The sequence below is a fragment of the Hevea brasiliensis genome, chromosome 13, assembly GCF_030052815.1.
Source record: "Hevea brasiliensis isolate MT/VB/25A 57/8 chromosome 13, ASM3005281v1, whole genome shotgun sequence".
NCBI lineage: Eukaryota > Viridiplantae > Streptophyta > Magnoliopsida > Malpighiales > Euphorbiaceae > Hevea > Hevea brasiliensis.
The window spans coordinates 80,067,071-80,085,656 of NC_079505.1; the positions used below are offsets into that span (position 1 = coordinate 80,067,071).

An 18,586-nucleotide genomic window follows, 5' to 3' on the forward strand; every position below is an offset into this window, starting at 1 on the left:
TACCTTTTCTCTAATACTCTCATTACGGACTTTATCTAGTCTAGTATGGCCACTCATAATGCATAATGCAGAATAAATAGAAAAAAAAAAATCAAATTCCTCATCTTCATCAATCCAACTATCTCTTAATATTATCTCATGAAATCTATTATACTCTGCATGTTGCTAAGAATATCAACTGCATTGTTTAGGAATTGGGTTTGCAAGCGGTCTTCTTGTCACTTTGTTCTGTGAGGGCAGTCTCTGAATGAACTGAATGAGAAAAATTAATCCTCCACATAAAGGTCCTTTTGTTTTATCTCTGGTCAATTTAACTGTTATGAACAGTTGGTTAATGAATCATTTTATAACACAAAAATGTCAGGTATCATGATTTATGAATCATGTCTTGGAGATCTCTTAATATTTACTATAGTTTTCCGAGATATTAAATTCTTCTTCAAAGTGAAAATATGAAATTTATGTACATTTTTTGCCATAAGTGAAGGTACAGGTGTGCCATATGGTAGACTTACGTTTTTTATGATTGTAGTTTTTTATTAATCTTCATTTTAGCTAATTGAAAAAAACCGTGTAATTCTTTAAATGTTTTGTCAGGGTCTGTGGTTTGAAAAAGATTCTTCCCTGTGGATGTTGCCATGCATGAATACTGATCTTTTGTCATCATTGAACAAAAAAGGAATCTCCACTGTGCAGCATCTGTTGGATCTTCCCAAGGCAACTTTGCAGGCTATGATTGGAAATTTTCCTGCTTCAAGATTGTATCAGGTATGCTTGTAGTTAAGTTATTTGTATTATGCATTTTGGGGGATAGGTGACTCATCTGCCCCTGAGCCAAAGAGAGAGGTGAAAAGCAATGATGCTTATGCTGCTTTAAGCTTCTGGGATACTTGGAACATTCATTTGGCCTCAATTCTGTGTTTGTCCCACAGTTGCAAGAAAGGGGGGATGATTAGACTGTGCACTGAACCTTTTAAGGTTTATGGATGTGGTGCACTGAATCAACTGAATATTACTGGTGCATGCTTAGAATGTCCATTAGTAGTAAGAACTGTAGCTCTGGAGAAGAGAGTTTGAGTCCTCTTGTAATTGTAAGTGATGCTGAATATGAGGGGTAAGCTTAAGCTTCTGGTGTCAATGGCTTTATTCCAATAGGTAACTACAGCAAAGTCTTCTGTAGTTATGAAAGCACTTTCTTCCGGTAGTTGGAAATCATTGCTGCTATTGTACCAGAAGCACCGAAGAACAGACATGAGCCAGTAATCAATGACCACAACCATCAAGGCGGCAAACCCCATTACCATTACAGGCCCACAAAGCAACAAGGCTTTGCAGTAGCTCATGGGGTAAGGACTTCCAGAGAAGTCCCTCATCAGTTGCCTTCCGCACAAGACAACTAGGATCATATGCTAGAAGTAAAAAAGATGTACAAGACCATTATTTTTAAAGACAAAAGATTGGACTTCTATCGAGTCATTGTTGATGGAGAGTAAACTAACTAGTTTGCCATGTAAGAAGTTAGTGGGAGCCTAACCTAGTATTCTGTTTGCTAAAAATGACCTTTGTGCAAGAGTTCAGAGTTCTAGGTGAGAAGTAAATTATTCAATTGGTTGTCTTAAAGGTGTGTCTATATTCACCTGGGCAGTTTGCTACTATGGTTAGACATCCACCAAAATTTGAAAAGAAGTATTTGCTTTTCATGATAGCCAATATGGGAAAGTAGCCATTTGAAACAAAACATAAAATTTGAAATTATCTTTCTTATTCAACTCTTATATTCTGCTTGGTCAGGATCTGCATCATTTTCCCTGCATTAAAACAAAGTTAAAACTTCAGAAGACGGACACTGATGGCAAACAGTCTCTTTCCCTGAACATCAAATTGGAGAAGACAAACTCCAGGAAAGGCACATCAAGGGCTTTTGTCCCTCGATTTCCTAAGGTAAAGTGTGCCTCTTTTCTGTTGATAGTTAGTAAAACAAGCTAACTCGTTGTATTTTGCAGGTAAAAGATGAAGCATGGTGGTTAGTTCTTGGCAACTCATCCACCTCTGAACTATATGCTCTGAAGAGAGTTTCTTTCTCTGATCACTTGGTTACTCGCATGGATATACCATCATCCTTGACCACTTTACAGGTCAAAATGCCTTCCCTTCTTTAAAGCTATGACTTTTCTTCTATATGTTTCTGTGCACTTGTCTTTTTATGTTGGGGTTGTGCATGATAAGAAAAGAACATCCTCATCCCTTTTATCCATGCCTAGCCTCTGCAAATAAAGGAGGGAGAAAGTATTTGTTGATCTAAATATATGAAGCAGAAAAATTGGAATGTTGTTGATGAAAGGAATATTTGGATAACTTCTGATGATATGTGCAGAAAACATCATGTTTTCAAGCACAAACATCAGGTTCAGAGTACTTGGAGCAGATGGTCAAGCTTAGGATCATATCCAAATCACAGTTGCCAGGACCCTGTTTAGGCAACAAAAACTTTATGAACATGCATTAGGATATTCTGAACATTTTTCTGTTATGGTGAGTCAGTGGGCAGATACAATGGCTTTTCTGTTGTGATGTTCAGAAGACGATAAATTGCATAATAAGTGTTACTTGCAACTTGTTCATAATGTCTTTTTGTTAACAAGATAGTACTCTTTATCGATTTCTTTTACAGGGGACAAAATTGATGTTAATTTCTGATTGTTACCTTGGTTTTGAACAAGAACATTGCATTGAAGAACTAGTCAAGTCTCAAGAAATGGGAACAGCCGTTTGAATTGAAGATATTTTGGGGCCAATCACGTTCATAAAATTCCAAATAAATCAGTGAGAGTTCATCATAAAAGTGAGCGTACTTCAAAGCAAATGTTCAATCTAAGCTCAGATTCATTACATTTATCTGTACCAGATCTAACTATAGAGGCCTGATTCAGATCATCTGATGACTGAGCTTCGATGTTTGTCTGAAATTGTAAATATTTGGTCCTAGACAATCCACGCATATCAGGTTACCATTTATTATTTTAGTAGTCTAAATGCAGAATTATTCATGTATGTGTAGCTGAGTCAGCCTTTTAGATGGTAGAGATTGCTATATTGAACCCTTGGAAATAATTACATGTGAATGTTGAATGCTTACTTTTTGTCATGAATTGTAGATCCTACAATGTGAAAGCCACATTCTTCTGAGAAGAAATGAAGAATGGATCAGTCCTATATTGTAATTCCGATCTATGGAGTCGTGTGTAATGGGACTTGATTTAGCTAATATGATTGTTACCGTTTGTTAGGAGCAAAGTTATATGTTCATTCAGTATAGTCCTGTTCCAGGTGGCAGCCACTGGTTAAAATATTTCAATTATGATTTATCAATGTTCTAAGTATACAATTAATGAATCACGAATGTCTCGCAAGTACCAAATAATAAATAAAATTCTCTAATTATATTATTCAAATGTTTATGCTGTTTAATGTATTTGCAATTTGTATCTTTTTATTTCCATCGAGTTCTATTAGTCATAGTATCTCTTACAAGATACTTGACACTTTTACTGAGATTGGATTAACATAGTTGAGTTGTTGTAACCAAAGAGGATAATTCAAAATTTCAATAGAATTCGAATATCGGAAGTTGTCTTTGAAATCTGGTCCGATGAAGCGTTCGAATGAACGGCAGAAATCGGGCGTGGAGTTTTCTTTCTATTAGAAAAAAAAAATATTAATTCAATGCTTAATTGAGTAATTTTAATGGCAGTTCTAGATTTTAAAATAATTATTGAAACTATTATTAATTCTTTATTATTTTTGAAGTTTTACTTTTCAATCACCTATTTTTATGTTTACAAAAATAATTTATAGTTATATTATAGTTGAAATATTTAACCAGATAACGGAATCGAGATTAAAAAATATGAAAAAAATGAATAACCAAATCCATGGAGTTAAAATGTAATATTTAATTTATAAAATAATAATTAATCAAATATAGTAGTTGAAGTTATAATTTATTTTCATATAAATAAAATTATAAATATATGTTCCTTCTTACACTATTTTTTAACATAAATCCTTACAATTTATGAAATTAAATTGTTGCAAGTGATATAATCCAACAAATAATATATAATCATTTTTGGGGATCAACTATCTAAGAAAAAGTATATATTATATACGAGAATATGATACAAATAAGCTCCCAAGCATAATTTTTTACATATGGTGTGCGAGTAGCATCATATACTCCCATTACTTTTCTTTATTAATTTAGAACTAAAATACCGACATACATCAGCGTTTTATGGGACAAATAGAACTCGATTCTATCAATAGAGAGGTGGGAGGTGTCCTAATTCCTATGCAGTATTAAAAGCAATGGAGGATAGCCTAGGCCTTGGGTGCACCATCATGGGCACAGCCCTCTGCAAGGTTAGCCCATAAGCTTCTTCCATGTTCAATTTCTCAGGGATCAACCCATCTGCCAATTCCCATTCAAATGCATGGGCTAGAGTTGCTATTAGCAAGTGAACCATCCTTAACCCCAAGTTCATTCCTGCACATATTCTGCGTCCAGCACCAAATGGTATTAGCTCAAAATCATTTCCCCTAACATCAACATTTGCCTTCTCTCCTCCTGCCAAAAACCTTTCGGGCCTAAACTTTAGCGGCTCGGCCCATACATCTGGATCACGGGCTATGGCCCATACATTCACCAGAAGAGTTGAGCCCTTGGATATGCGGTAGCCATTTATTTCACAGTCTTCTGCTGCGATGCGTGGAAGAGATAACGGTGTCGATGGGTGGAGGCGGAAGGTTTCCTTGACGACGGCCTGGAGATAGGTGAGTTGGGCTAGGTCTAATTCATTTACGAGACGGTCTCGGCCCACGACCGAGTCAAGCTCTTGTTGGACTTGGGCCAAGATATTAGGGTGGCGTATGAGTTCTGCGATTGCCCATTCTACTGTGCTTGAAGAAGTATCGGTACCTGCAGTAAACATGTTCTGCAACCAAAAGAAATAAAATTAATAATAATATTAAAAAATAATAAATAATGTTATCTTATTTTATTGCAAAGAAAGTACCAAAAGTAATGCTTTGATTTCAGTGTCGGTGAGCTTCTCTCCCTCACCGTCAGCATCCTCTTTCAAAGAAATCAACGTACTCAACATGTCTCTGTGCTTTTCGTAACCATCAGATTTAATCTTGTGCTCCTCCACAATCTCAGTCAAGAAATCATCAAATCTCTTATGGAGCTTCTTCATTTTGGCTGCTACTCCTTGTAAGTCTAGCCATTCCAAAGCAGGAACGAAGTCACCGATATTGAAAACTCCGGCCAACACCATCAACTCCACCACCATTGATTTGAATTCGTCTGCCTTTGGATCACCACCGCTGCTACCGTCGTTGAACACTCTTCTGCCTATCATCACGCGCCCAAGGGCATTGGTGGTGCACACGTTCAGCAATTGTCCTAGGTTAACTTGCGTTTGGCCCGCACTTGCTAGTACGCGTGTAAGCACTGCTACTTCTTGCTGCACGCTCAGTGTACCATTTAGGTAAAAAGTCTTAGAAATTATTGTATAAATTTCTATAAAAGTTTTTTGTCATTTTTATTAATAATAATTTTTCCTTTTTTTTGTCATTCTTATGTTAATATGGAAAAATTAAAACAATAATAATAATAATAATAATAATAATTTATTAACCTGTCTAATGTGTCTAAAATCATCCAACGCCTTGCCGGAGAAGAGGTGGACGGAGCTGATCTTCCTAAGCAGGCGCCACCGCGGACCATATGGTGCAAACACAAGGTCTTGGTAATTATAAGCAACATATTTTGCACCGGAATTCGGCGGCCGGTTTGAGAAGTTCGCGTCATGAACCTTCAAGAATTGGGCTGCGACGGAGGCAGAAGCCGCCACCACAACATCCACGAAGCCCATTCGAAGGTGCATGAGAGGCCCATAGATTCGAGCCAAGTCAGCTAAGGAGTGGTGGGGTTTAGGGCCCAAATGAGGCAAGTTTCCAAGGAGAGGCCATGGCTTTGGGCCTGGTGGAAGAGGACGGGAGGCACGGTGGAGGAAGAGTTGGCGAAGGTGGAGCAGAAAGTAAAGGAAGGTGGCGAAAGCTATAGAGTAGAAGATGAGAGTAGACATGTTAAAGTGAGTTGAAGCGATGTTAAAATTCATGAGAATGGATTATGTATATATATGTAAACAGTAAGGACAACTATTGCTATTAAAAAATTGAAAAACAACAAAAAGTAGGCGAGTAGACAACAGGTTTCAACGTGCGAGCTTGCGGTCTACGGTGGTAGCTAGACACGCGCTAGCTCAACTTCATGAGAATGGTAGCTAACTGATCAACCAACCATCGGTGACATGACTGCTTAGTACTGTTTGATTTGTAATATAAATGGTTTTAATTATTATTTTAATTATAATTATTAAGTAAATTGTAACTTTAAATTAAAATTAATCGATTTATTTTTTTAGAAAAATTAAAATTAATCGATGTATTTTTGTAGCAATTTCTTGGTACAAAGCTTTTGTTACTTATATTATATTTGCCATAGTTTATTTGCAGATGGTTTCATCACTCTCTACTAGTAATTATGAAGCTAATTTGATTGCCCAAGTTCTTCATCAGTAGGCCGGCTATAAGTAATCTACTCTTGCTTTTAGCATAAATACTCCAACTCGGGTTATAAATGAAATAGTTGCTATATTTCAGATCTCAGATACAAGGGATTATGATATTTTTCTTGGGTTATTATCCCCAATTTTTAGATCATGAAAGCAAGTTTTTTCTTATGATTCAGGATAAGATACAATCTAAAATAGCAAGTAGGAAAGAAAAACTTTTATCACAAGGCGAAAAAGAAACTCTTATATCAAAATTGTCACCCAAGCTATTCCAATATATGCTATGAGTTGTTTTCGTTTACTTGCTTTACTTTGTCAAGACATTAATTGAATGATAGTAAAATTTTGGTTGGGTCAAAATAAAGATGAAAAGAAACTATATTAGATTTCATGGAAGATAATATGTGAGCTAAGTTCAAGAGGTGGGATGGGTTTTAAAGATCTTCAGGATTTCAACAGATCGAGCTCTTTTAGCTAAACAAGGATAGGGATTGATTATAAGACCTAATTCCCTATTTGCAAGAATTATGGAAGGTAAATATTATCCCTTCTCTTTTTTAATAGAGGCTATTCAAGCTCAAATGTATCGACTGGGTGACAAAGTATCATGTGGGGAATGAGTATATTAATTAGAGAAAGGTGTTTGATGGAGGATTAGTGATGGTACTTCAGTTCTATGCAAAACTAAAAAATGGATTTCAAAAATCTTTTCTTACTCTTCCTAGCATCAAGTTGTCTCATAATCCTGATATCAACTGGATGTCCCAGTTAATGAATCCAAATAGTTGTTTTTGGAATCTTTAAGTGTTGCAGGAAAATTTCCAAGATGATGAAGTTCAAAACATTTTGGCAATTCCTTCATCTATTTTTAAAAGCAATGATCAACTCTCACAACATTATACCAAATCAGGAGCTTATACAGTCAAATCCGGGTATTATATAGTAAAAAGAATCACTCAGCATTCCTCTTCTACTATTGCGACAGGTCTAGGTCCTCTCACAGTAGCTACTAATGAGAGGTTCTGGAAACAAATTTGGAATATTACTCTACCAAGTAAATTGTCAGTTTTCCTTTGAAAATTTGTCAAAAGTTAATTGCCTTGTGGAGAATTAATTCATCAAAGAATACAACTATTCCTCCCAAATGCAAGTTCTATTGAGCAATTGAAACCCTTCCTCATCTGTTTTTCACTTGTCTCGAGAGTATTGGAGGTTTGGCTCAACTCTCCTTCTCCGTCAGATCATTGATGCTTCATAGTTCTTCATTGGATGATTACTTTTCAGAATTGATGGCTATTCTTTCATCCCATGCTGATCATACTAAACTAACACTGTTGCTTGTTCATTTATTATGGTTTATATGGAAGGCTAGAAATGCTCTAATTTTTTTATCAACAAATGTGGCCTTTTCATGACATTATTTCTAAAGCTATTGATGAATTTTTAGCAGCAAATCAAGTAGCAGTTCTGCCGTCCTCATCTTCTCACATCCAAAGTCTTAATTGGTCTCCTCCAAATTCTGATGTTGTTAAAATTAACTTCGATGCTGCTGTTGATATCCCTGTTGCCATTATAGCTCGCAATTCTTCAAGCGGTTGGTTTTGTTGAATGATAGTTGGGATTACTGATTCACTGATTCTTAAAGCAATAACTTGTAGAGAAGCTATCTTATTGGCCAAAAAAAAAAAAAGCAGTTTTCAAAGGTTATTTTTTGAGGGATATTCTAAGAATGTTATTTCATTTGCTAATGGTGGTAATGTTCTCGCTGATCTGTTGGGAATTTTTCATGATTTCTCTATCTTAATCTCTTATGTCTCTCAGTATCATTTTCCTTTTGTTAGCAGGAACTATAATCGAGCTGCCTACTCTTTAGCCCATAATATGCTCCATAAGGACTCTTTTGCTTGTAATCCTTTAGAGCAGACAAACTTTATAATTTTTTTTTACCTTCTTAAAGATTAATGAATTTCTTATACCTTAGTTGAAAAAAAAAAAAAATTTGTGTACACTCCTATAAAGACTTATATTTCGTTTATCAATAAATATCCTTTAAAATACCAGAGGAAATATTTGATGTCCAAAAATCATTTAGTTACTTGCATTATATAAAATTAATAATAACTAATGGTTATATTATTTATTATTTTATTTTAATAATATATTTTATAATTTATATTTTCATAACTATAATAAAATTTTATTAATTATTTTTTATTTTAATCGTTAATAAATAAATTGATTAATCTATCAAAACTGTAGTAGATAGTTGATGGACTATCTATTAATTATAATTTTTATCAGCTCTGAAATAAGAGTTTTTTTAATCAATAAATATCTAATTTAATTTAATTTTTTTATTTATACTATATTATCTTTTTAAAATTTATTAATGATAAAACTTTTGAGTCTCCAAATTAATTTTTTATATTAATAAGTTATTCATAATTATAAAAAATAATAGATAAATATAAAAACATTGTAGATAATAATTAAAATAGTTATAATATTCATTCTTATATAATAAAAAATATATACACATTAAAAAGATAGCTATATTTTTAATTTTCATACATGTATATAATAAATTAATAATTATATATCAATTTTAATAAAAAAATAAAAAATTAATATTTTTATTAATTATTTTATATATTAATAATAATAATTAAATATTATTTTATCAAATACTTGGAATACATAAACCATAACTCAATAGGATATAATAACTAAACTAAACAGTCCTAATTTATTCTTATATCTATATAATAATGACTCATTAATTTTCGTCGATTGTCCATCACATTCACAGGTTAGTGTGTACGCGTACCCCACTATATGACCAAATTCAACTAATTTTTTGGATGAAAATTCAATGATTTTTATCTAGAAAAAAGAGAAAAACAAAAGTCAAAAATTTAATCGAGAGAGAGAGAGAGAGAGAGAGAGATCAAATGCCACCTGTGACTCAGACTTGTCGTCCTTCATAATTTTCATCCATGGTGAAACCATACGCGTCACCATCAAACGGTGCCGGAGAATATTACAGCCACTGGACAAATCAAAAGTCTCAAAAGGGCCATGGATTGACAAAATTGTCATTGAATCAAATAAAAATCAATTAGTCTAAGGTATATGATCTCATTTTACCCTTTTTTTTTCTTATATTATATCTCTATTATTTCTTAATTTAAAATAATACCTAATACAACTCACTTGAAAATTGTATGAATTTCCCACAACAATCACATGATTTTTATTTCTTTTAAAATTAATTTTTTTTATTTATTACACTTCTAAATATAAAAATTAATTAAATTAAATTCTTATGCATTATTAATCTCCAAACATTCTGATATCAAAATGAATTTAAAATAATAATTTTATCTGACTGACTCAAAAATAGTAATAAATAATAATCACATTTTATACATTCAAAATATATTAATTTTTATAAAATGCTTAAAATAATAATCTTGACAAAATTATTATAATTTTCTAACTTTTTTTTTTCAAATCACTATAGTCAACAAAAAAAAAACTATTCAAAATATAGGATTTGAATAGTTTTATAATTTTAATTTCAAATAAATTGAAAATTTCCATTTATATATGACTAAGTCCAGTTGAGATATTTCAAAAAAAAAAAAGGACTTTATTTTTTTTTTTTTTCTAATTTCAACTCGCTATTCAAACTATTTGAACTGACTTTTTCTTAATATTCTCCACATCCCATTAATGCAGTTATCATAAATTTAGAATGAATTTAACAGTTGTTACATACGAAATTATATTTAAATTTATATACTTTTATTATTTATATATATATATTTCAATATAAATATTTAATTAAATAATTTATTTATTTATTTTTATTATTTAAGATTTTTCAATAGTAATTAGAGAAACAATTAAATTATCTAAATCATAATAAAATATTTCTTAATTTATCTAAATTACCTTTTATTTTACATAATTAAGAAATAAATGGGTAGGTATTAAGATGAGTTTTATGAATTTATATAAATAATTATTGTGTTTATTAGTAATAATAATAAAATTAAAAAAATAATTAATACTCTTTAATTTTTTAAAATAACAAATAATTATGAATAAAATAATTTTAAAAGATGACAGATAAAAGTGAATAGATAGAGTATTTAGTTTGTTATGTTCTAATTTATTTTAAAACCACTTTATCTATTTTTTAATTTTATATATTTAAATGATATAATTAATATAATTAAAGTATAAAATTTTATTTCCATTTTTAACATTTATTATATTCAGATTGTTTTATTAAAAAAAATAAATTGCTTATATTAATAAATTATTCTTAAAATTAATAAATTTTAATTCATATTAATAAATTAATTATTATTTTAAATTTACAATTTTTATTTACTGTCATATATTATTAAATTAACTTTATATGTAAATTAATCTAAAAAGTAAAAAAATTTAATGCTTTATAAAAAAACTTGCACGATATATTTTATATATTGACTTTTGTGTCAATCAATTATATTTTATATATTGTCAATTTAAAATATATATATATATATAAATATTATTTTTTATTTACTTTACTTTCATTTATATGTCTTTACTAATAAATAAGATATTAATTATTAATTCATTTAATGATAATTATTAAAATAAAAATTATTTACTTTGAATTAGCTGGTTATAGTGATTTCATTTTATGGCTAATTTTGATTAGAATATTAAACATATATTTTAATTATAATTAATTTAAAATTTATTTCTTAATTAGTTTGATTAAATTATTGCCTTACGCATATGGATGGAAATTTTTTTATATAAAATAAGCTCGTCTCATCTCATGTTGAATATAAAGTAAATTTGTCAAAATTTTTGTTTCTTTAATTATAATTCTATTTTTCTTTAAATCATGCATCATATATCATTCATTAGTTATGTTAAATTAAATATCAAGAAGTTTATTTTTTTTAATTATTTATAATTTGTTTAATTATATTATAATTAATTAAAGGCTTATCAACTAAAAAAAATCAAATTTTATTATATTTTAATAATTTTATCCAATCATTTTAATTTTGATAAAATCATTTAAATTTTGAAAAATTGTTTAAATTTTATTCAATTTTTGTAATCAAATTTTAATTTTTATTTCTCGATTTATTTATAATTACTAATATTATTACATTTATTAATTCTTTAATAATTTTATTTTAATAATTATTGAGCATGAAATTTAGTGTAGTCAATAGATATTAATTAAAATATATATATATTAATTATATTGCAAGTAATGATTAATAAAAAAAAATTTCCTTGTATATCAAATATTTATTTTATTAAATTTAATTTAAAAGGAAAAAAGAACCAACTTGATTTGATGGACTAAATCAGTGATTCTAGTTGGATCCATTTCATATTTTGGGGGGAAGGGCTTGGGAAAGTAAATTACAATTAAACATCAATAATTTCTAATAAAATTTTATCATGCTAAATAATTCTATAACAATAAATATAAATATACTAAAATAATTATTAATTAATCAATTTCCTATAATTAAAAAATAAATTAAATAACTTAAATTATATCAAAATGTTTTTAAATTTGATTAATTTTTTTTATTTCGTTTAATTAAAGGAGAAATGTAATAAAATGTGTTTTAAAAAATTATAAAAATAATTATTATATTTAATAAATATAAAGTTAAATTAGAAAAAATAAATAAATCGTATTATTAATATTTTTAAAATGAAATATTTTTTTAGATAAAATAATTTTTAAAGACTGACCTTAGAAGGAGAAAATAATAATTATTGGAGCATTAAATTAATAAGCCATTTCATACATAGCTAAATCCAACTACCTCGTTTTACCGGTCCCAAATGAATCCCAACTAACAAAATGATACCAAACTAACTATTGCTCAACTGAGAAACAAACTCTTACACCACGGAATGGAGGGTGAGAGTTTAGCGGTAGCCCTTGAAAAACGAAAATGATAAGTAATATTTTCAAGTTTGGTCACCAGTCGGTTGGGGAGGGCAGAGATCTGAATCGGATTACAGGGAGCTACTTCTTCACAGTTTTAATTTCACGATTTTAATTTTAATTTTAATTTTAATTTTAATTTGATACGAATTGAGACGAACTTTTATATACATATATATTTCAAGATACAATATAAACCAAGTTGAACTAAACCGTTGATTTTCACACCTCGTTTCCAAACTTCAGTTACTCTAATGAAAGAAGAAAGACATCGTCAGACGTTCAGCATGTTCCATCAGGGATAAAGCTTGAAGCAAGGAAAAAGAATTATATATGCTAGTTAATTAATGTTCAAATATGCTCAAAATTTACATTCAGAGTTCAAATTTGAACAAAACCAGCTGTTATTAACACTTGCTATTAAGTAGGAGAGGGAAGACAACAGTCCCCTTAGCTTTACTTGCCATGCAGCATTTCCAAGCAAAACACAAGTACAAGGAAAGGAAAAGAAGGCATCAAACACTCCACTCTTACAACTATGCAGACTACCATATCTTATTCCTCTTTTCCTATAACCCCATGTATCATTTACTCAATCATCTCTTCGTCATCGTCGACGATTTCTTCGATCTTCATCTTCTTCACTGCCTGTGCTGCATCATTCCTTGGGACACTGGGTATCTGAATTAACACTTCACCCTTCTGTCCTGTGGCTGCATTAACGAGTCCACCGTTCTTCTCCACTGTATAAACCAAGTCATTCCCCTTTGGCCCTGCATCTATGTAGACGGTTGAATTTTCATCAATTTCCTCTCTTATGAGCATTCTTGATAGCTCTGTAACCACCTTCTTTTCAAGCCATCTTCTAATTGGCCGAGCACCATAAACCTGCAACAGGAGGAGATGCTGTTACTATCTTCTCCAAGCAAATAACGTGGAAAGCATACAACTTCAGATAATGCCAATATTTACTTACAGGATCATAACTCTCGGCTAATATGTAATCCAATGCAGTATCAGTCACTGCCAACGCGATACCCCTCTCAGCAAGACGAACAGCTACATCCTTCATTTGTAACCTAGCAACTTTCCTCAATTGGTCATGAGAAAGTGGATCAAACATCACAATCTCATCAAGCCGATTTAGTAACTCAGGCCTAAATTGCTTCCTCACCTGTCACAACAACAATCAGACATAATCAATCAGTATATTGGCAAGTCAAGACTCAGCAAGAAAAAACAATTAAGAACGACATTACTAAATATATAAGAGACTAGGCAATTTAGCTTACCTCTTGCATAACACGATCTCGAGCAACTTGCATTGAACATTTGCCCATTAATCCTGACAGCAGGTGCTCTGCTCCAATGTTGGAAGTCATTATAATAACTGCATTCCTAAAGTCCACAGTACGGCCTTGGCCATCAGTCAGCCGTCCATCATCCAGAACTTGTAGGAGAGTATTAAACACAGAAAGGTGTGCTTTCTCCACTTCATCAAACAGGACAACAGTGTAAGGCCTTCGTCTCACAGCCTCTGTAAGCTGCCCACCTTCCTCATGTCCCACATACCTGGAAAATCAACACGGGTGAGCTGCTATTCTGATAACCTAATAAAACAAACAATGACAATGGAATTGAAGCACATAACACTCACCCTGGAGGAGCACCAATTAGTCGAGCAACAGAGTGTTGCTCCATATACTCGGACATGTCAATTCTCACCATCTGATTCTCATCATCAAAAAGCTGCTCAGCCAGGGCCTTTGCAAGCTCAGTTTTACCAACACCAGTTGGACCCAAGAAAAGGAATGAACCAGTTGGTTGCTGTGGCCTTCCTAAGCCAGCCCTTGACCTAAGCACAGCCTCTGCAACAGCATTAACTGCTTGGTCTTGGCCCACCACTCTCTGATGCAACCTCTCTGCAAGCCCAATTAGCCTTTCTTTCTCATTTTGGCCAAGCCTTGTAACAGGAATGCCAGTCCATCGGCTCACAACTTCAGCAATATGTTCTGGTTTAACTGTTTCTGTCAACATCAAGTTCTCATCTGTGCTTCCTTCAAGCCTAGCAATGGCAGCATCAACTTCCTCCAATGCTCCATAACGCAAATCCGCGACTCTAGCTAAATCATATCTTCTTTCTGCCTCTTGTATTGCGAACTGTATCTCCTCTTTCTTCTGCTTGAGACGCCTGATTTCATCAATCCTCTCCTTTTCTCTTTTGTATTTCATCATCAGAGGCTGAAGCTTGTCTCTCAAATCATCAAGTTCTTTCACCACCTGAAATATGTCATACAAAAAATTGGATTTGCAGAAGAAGAAAAGAGAGTAAGCAGTGACCAGGAATGGAAAAAGACAACAACCAAAAAAAAAAAAAAACACAATTATTTTCCAAGATTTGTTAGAGATGAGCCACTTACCTCAGCAAGCCGAGCTTTGCTGGCTTTGTCCTTCTCCTTCTCAAGCGCATGGAGTTCCACTTCTAGCTGGATTTTCTTCCTCTCCAGATTATCAATTTCTTCTGGCTGACTATCAAGTTGGACTCTTACATTTGCACAGGCTTCATCAACTAAATCAATTGCCTTATCAGGCAGATGACGACCTGAAAAATGAGAAAAAAACATTCATATTACCATCTAGCTGTTTGCTAGGATAATTCAAAGTAGTTTTATCAAGAAAGGAAAAAAGAAAAATGACCACCATCACATCATCACTCTAAGAATAAAACATCGTTGCAGTTAATAAATACCAGTAATATATCGACTTGACAACTGTGCTGCAACTACAAGAGCTCGATCTAGAATTCGAACACCATGATGACCCTCATACTTCTCTTTCAAACCTCGAAGAATGTTAATTGTGTCCGTAACACTAGGTTCTGCAACATAAACTTGCTGGAACCTTCTCTCAAATGCAGCATCTTTCTCTACATACTTTCTGTACTCTTCTAGTGTTGTTGCACCAATGCACCTAAGCTGACCTCTAGCAAGCATGGGCTTGAAAAGATTAGCAGCATCCATTGACCCCTCTGTTCGACCAGCTCCAAGAACAAGATGTATCTCATCGATAAATAGTATCACTTTCCCTTCAGCCTCTTCCACTTCCTTCAAGACGGCCTTCAACCGCTCCTCAAATTCTCCTCTATATTTTGCCCCAGCAACTAAGGCACCCATATCCAGTGCAATAAGCCTCACATCAGTAAGGTTATTTGGCACGTCTCCTCTCACAATCCTTTGAGCCAAGCCTTCTACCACAGCAGTTTTACCAACTCCAGGCTCACCAATAAGAACTGGGTTGTTTTTGGTTCTCCGTGATAAAATCCTTATAACTCTCCTGATCTCTTCATCTCTTCCAATGACAGGGTCAAGCTTTCCAGCTTGTTCCACAAGATCTCTCCCATAAGTCTTCAAGGCTTGAAATGTACTATCTCCAGAGGCGCTCTCTACCTTTTTCCCTTCCTTGCCTCGAAGTTTCTGAACCTCAGATTTTACTTTTGCAGCAGCTATTCCCGCTTCTTTCAACAAGTCCCCTATTTGGGAATCCTCAAGAAGACCTAAGATGATCTGATCAACAGCTAAATGGGTGTCACCTTGTGTTTTTTGTAATGCTTGGGCACGCCTTATCACTTTAATAAGACTAGTACTCGGTGGAACTTCATCAGGAGGTGGAGATTGAGATGGGAGCTTTTTCATGGCGTTATTGAACACTCTTTGTGCTGCCTGGGAAGCAGATTCACCCCCAGCATTGGAGATTGCCAGGCTAAAGATTCCACTAGATTCTGAAATCAGAGCAACAGCAAGATGAAGAGGGGTTATCTGGGCATGACCAGCACTGATTGCCAGCTCATGAGCCGAAGCAAGAGCCTCATTCGTCTTGTGGGTAAATTTTCCCGGATCCATTCCTTGGAGTTTCCACTACCTAATAAAATCTGTTACAGAAATCATTAGTAAGATACCACATTCTCAAAAACATTTCTTTTGTTTGCGCACTTAGATGAGGAAGGTAAAAGAGAAACAAAAGAAAGGAAATAAGGCGAAATTAGTCCACTAAACACTTTTCGATGGAAACACAAATTTCTAACTTAGGATTTTTTTTGTTTTAACTTCCATATACATGTAGAAATCGTTTCCTAAGAGGTATAGTTGAACAAAATTTCAAATCCCTTCCATTTCTTAATCATCCTAAAAATCAAAGGGAAATTCAAATTCCTTGTCATTTCTTTTTATATCCCTCGCACAATTTCTTTGGTTTTCTTTTCCTGATGGTGCCAAAACAATGCATAACAATCGCAAATATTGTGAAATGCAATAGTAAAATAAACAAGATTCAAAAATCAACAATCTATGGCAGAAAATAATAATTGCTCTAGCTACTACTGTTTCAGTATAAACTCATCTCCCGAACAGTGTCTAAAAGAAAAACAGAGAACATACAAGTTCGTATGAGAACAACGCACATAGCAGATGAACACAGAACCAAGAAAACGCAACCAATAAAAATGAAAAAAATAAAAATCCACAAACACAAGACAAGACACATCAATGAAGTATGCAAGAACACACAAGAAACATCAATGAACTATGCAAGAATAAACCCACAAGCAGATTCCTCTGAAATTGGAAGGAAAACCCACAAACGAGAAAGATTAAGCGACCAAAACGCATATTAGAATCCAAGAAACTCATAAAACAGAAAGATTGAGCTCTACTAACCTCAGCAACTAGAAACGAAACGAAACTGACAGCTGGAAGAAATACTTCGATTACAGACCGAGAGCGTTAGTAATATAGATAATATACAGAAGTGCCTGAAATAAAGATCTGATTTCGTCTCTTGGATTTGATTGCAGAGTGAAGGAAGAAAAAGGAGGAAGCGGGCTCTATATACGAGAGAAATGAAGACATCTGGAAGGAACTAGACACGGGCGCTAGATGCTACTAGATCCTTGTGGTTTGGTGCAAGCGGAACCTCCTCGATTTGCTCCGAATGGCCAATTAGCCACTGAATTATTGGCTTTTTCCCTTTTTTTAGTTTTTTTTTCCAATTTTTCTTTATTCCCATTGGTTTAGACAATGTGGTGCGGTGTGCCAGTACTATTGTTACAGCAATTTCAATTGATTTTGGGCAGTAATATACGTCACCTTTCGCACATGTCTCAACTCGCAAATGTAGCAAATTTTATTTTCTAAAAAAAATTGTACTGTAATCTTATATTTTGTTTTATAAATATATATTTTTCTACTTTTTAATAATATTATTATTTATATTATCACATTTTATAAAATTTACTTTTAATTAATGTGGCCTTTTCAGTAAAAAAAAAAAGTGATATTTTCAATTAAAAAGTGATTTTTGCAAAATAACAATAAGACATGTGTCAAAATTTAAATATGATTTATATTTCAATTTTATAATTTTATGTTTTATTATAATTTTTTGCAGGACGAAATTTGTAGAAAAGAAGTATTTTTATATGATATAAAGTTGTACCTCATTTTTATTATTATATTAGTGATTTAATAACTAAATGTAAAATATTTTTTATCCTAAAAAGTTGAATTTTCTTCATAAAAAAAAATTAACTTTACCGTTTGCGAATCGAAATTTAAATTAAATTAAATAATAAGGGGAAGTTTTCTACTTTACTCTTAAGTAGAGTAAGCTTGACTTTGGTCGCAATTTCCAATTGTTATATTAATGAAGCTTCCGTGGACTAGATTTAGCTTTATTAAGTGAAAACAAACTATCGATAACAATTCAAATAAAAGAAATCATAAATTTCTGCAAAATTTTTTTTAATAAAAAGCAATAACCATAAAATGATCATAATATTGACTCTGATTAATGTTTAAAATTACTTGATCACCGACCAGCGCGTACGCCGTACTTTGGTGCTGACGAGTAGGCAAAAGGCAAAACATCCACACACGAATGAATAATTTACAATATCCAAATTTAA

The 18,586-nt window shown here is 32.4% G+C and overlaps 3 protein-coding genes across 5 annotated transcripts in view; 1 reads left to right on the top strand and 2 right to left on the bottom strand.

Annotated features, from left to right (window-relative positions):
* The window catches only part of LOC110636254 (DExH-box ATP-dependent RNA helicase DExH14), a 43,499-nt gene extending 40,364 nt beyond the window's left edge, over window positions 1-3,135 (top strand). For all 3 annotated transcript variants that reach the window (XM_058132401.1, XM_058132400.1, XM_058132402.1), the window contains 4 exons: window positions 598-768; window positions 1,792-1,941; window positions 2,004-2,135; window positions 2,672-3,135. In XM_058132401.1, the coding sequence (XP_057988384.1) occupies window positions 598-768; window positions 1,792-1,941; window positions 2,004-2,135; window positions 2,672-2,773 (555 nt within the window). In that variant the 3' untranslated portion in view covers window positions 2,774-3,135. The remainder of the gene's footprint in view (window positions 1-597; window positions 769-1,791; window positions 1,942-2,003; window positions 2,136-2,671) is intronic.
* Window positions 3,136-4,145: 1,010 nt separating this feature from the next.
* Window positions 4,146-6,187, bottom strand: LOC110636257 (flavonoid 3'-monooxygenase). Its single transcript, XM_021785903.2, has 3 exons — window positions 5,700-6,187; window positions 5,076-5,525; window positions 4,146-4,994 (listed from the first exon to the last, which is right to left on the bottom strand). The coding sequence occupies exons 1-3, from the start codon at window positions 6,180-6,182 to the stop codon at window positions 4,350-4,352; spliced, it is 1,578 nt and encodes a 525-aa protein (XP_021641595.2). The 5' UTR covers window positions 6,183-6,187; the 3' UTR covers window positions 4,146-4,349.
* Window positions 6,188-12,935: 6,748 nt separating this feature from the next.
* LOC110636234 (chaperone protein ClpB1) lies at window positions 12,936-17,634 on the bottom strand. The gene is made up of 7 exons (XM_021785851.2): window positions 17,340-17,634; window positions 15,377-16,555; window positions 15,048-15,229; window positions 14,285-14,907; window positions 13,920-14,199; window positions 13,604-13,801; window positions 12,936-13,515 (listed from the first exon to the last, which is right to left on the bottom strand). The coding sequence occupies exons 2-7, from the start codon at window positions 16,524-16,526 to the stop codon at window positions 13,216-13,218; spliced, it is 2,733 nt and encodes a 910-aa protein (XP_021641543.1). The 5' UTR covers window positions 16,527-16,555; window positions 17,340-17,634; the 3' UTR covers window positions 12,936-13,215.
* Between the last annotated feature and the right edge of the window lie 952 nt (window positions 17,635-18,586).

Excerpts from the sequence above, each read along its gene's own strand:
- LOC110636257 (XM_021785903.2), bottom strand. The coding sequence starts at position 6,182 with ATGAATTTTAACATCGCTTCAACTCACTTTAACATGTCTACTCTCATC. Across the intron at positions 5,526-5,699 it reads ATTTTAGACACATTAGACAG|CAAGAAGTAGCAGTGCTTAC; the intron begins GTTAATAAATTA and ends CTGAGCGTGCAG. Across the intron at positions 4,995-5,075 it reads AAATCAAAGCATTACTTTTG|AACATGTTTACTGCAGGTAC; the intron begins GTACTTTCTTTG and ends TTTTGGTTGCAG.
- LOC110636234 (XM_021785851.2), bottom strand. The coding sequence starts at position 16,526 with ATGGATCCGGGAAAATTTACCCACAAGACGAATGAGGCTCTTGCTTCG. Across the intron at positions 14,908-15,047 it reads GCAAAGCTCGGCTTGCTGAG|GTGGTGAAAGAACTTGATGA; the intron begins GTAAGTGGCTCA and ends GACATATTTCAG. Across the intron at positions 13,516-13,603 it reads TAGCCGAGAGTTATGATCCT|GTTTATGGTGCTCGGCCAAT; the intron begins GTAAGTAAATAT and ends CTCCTGTTGCAG.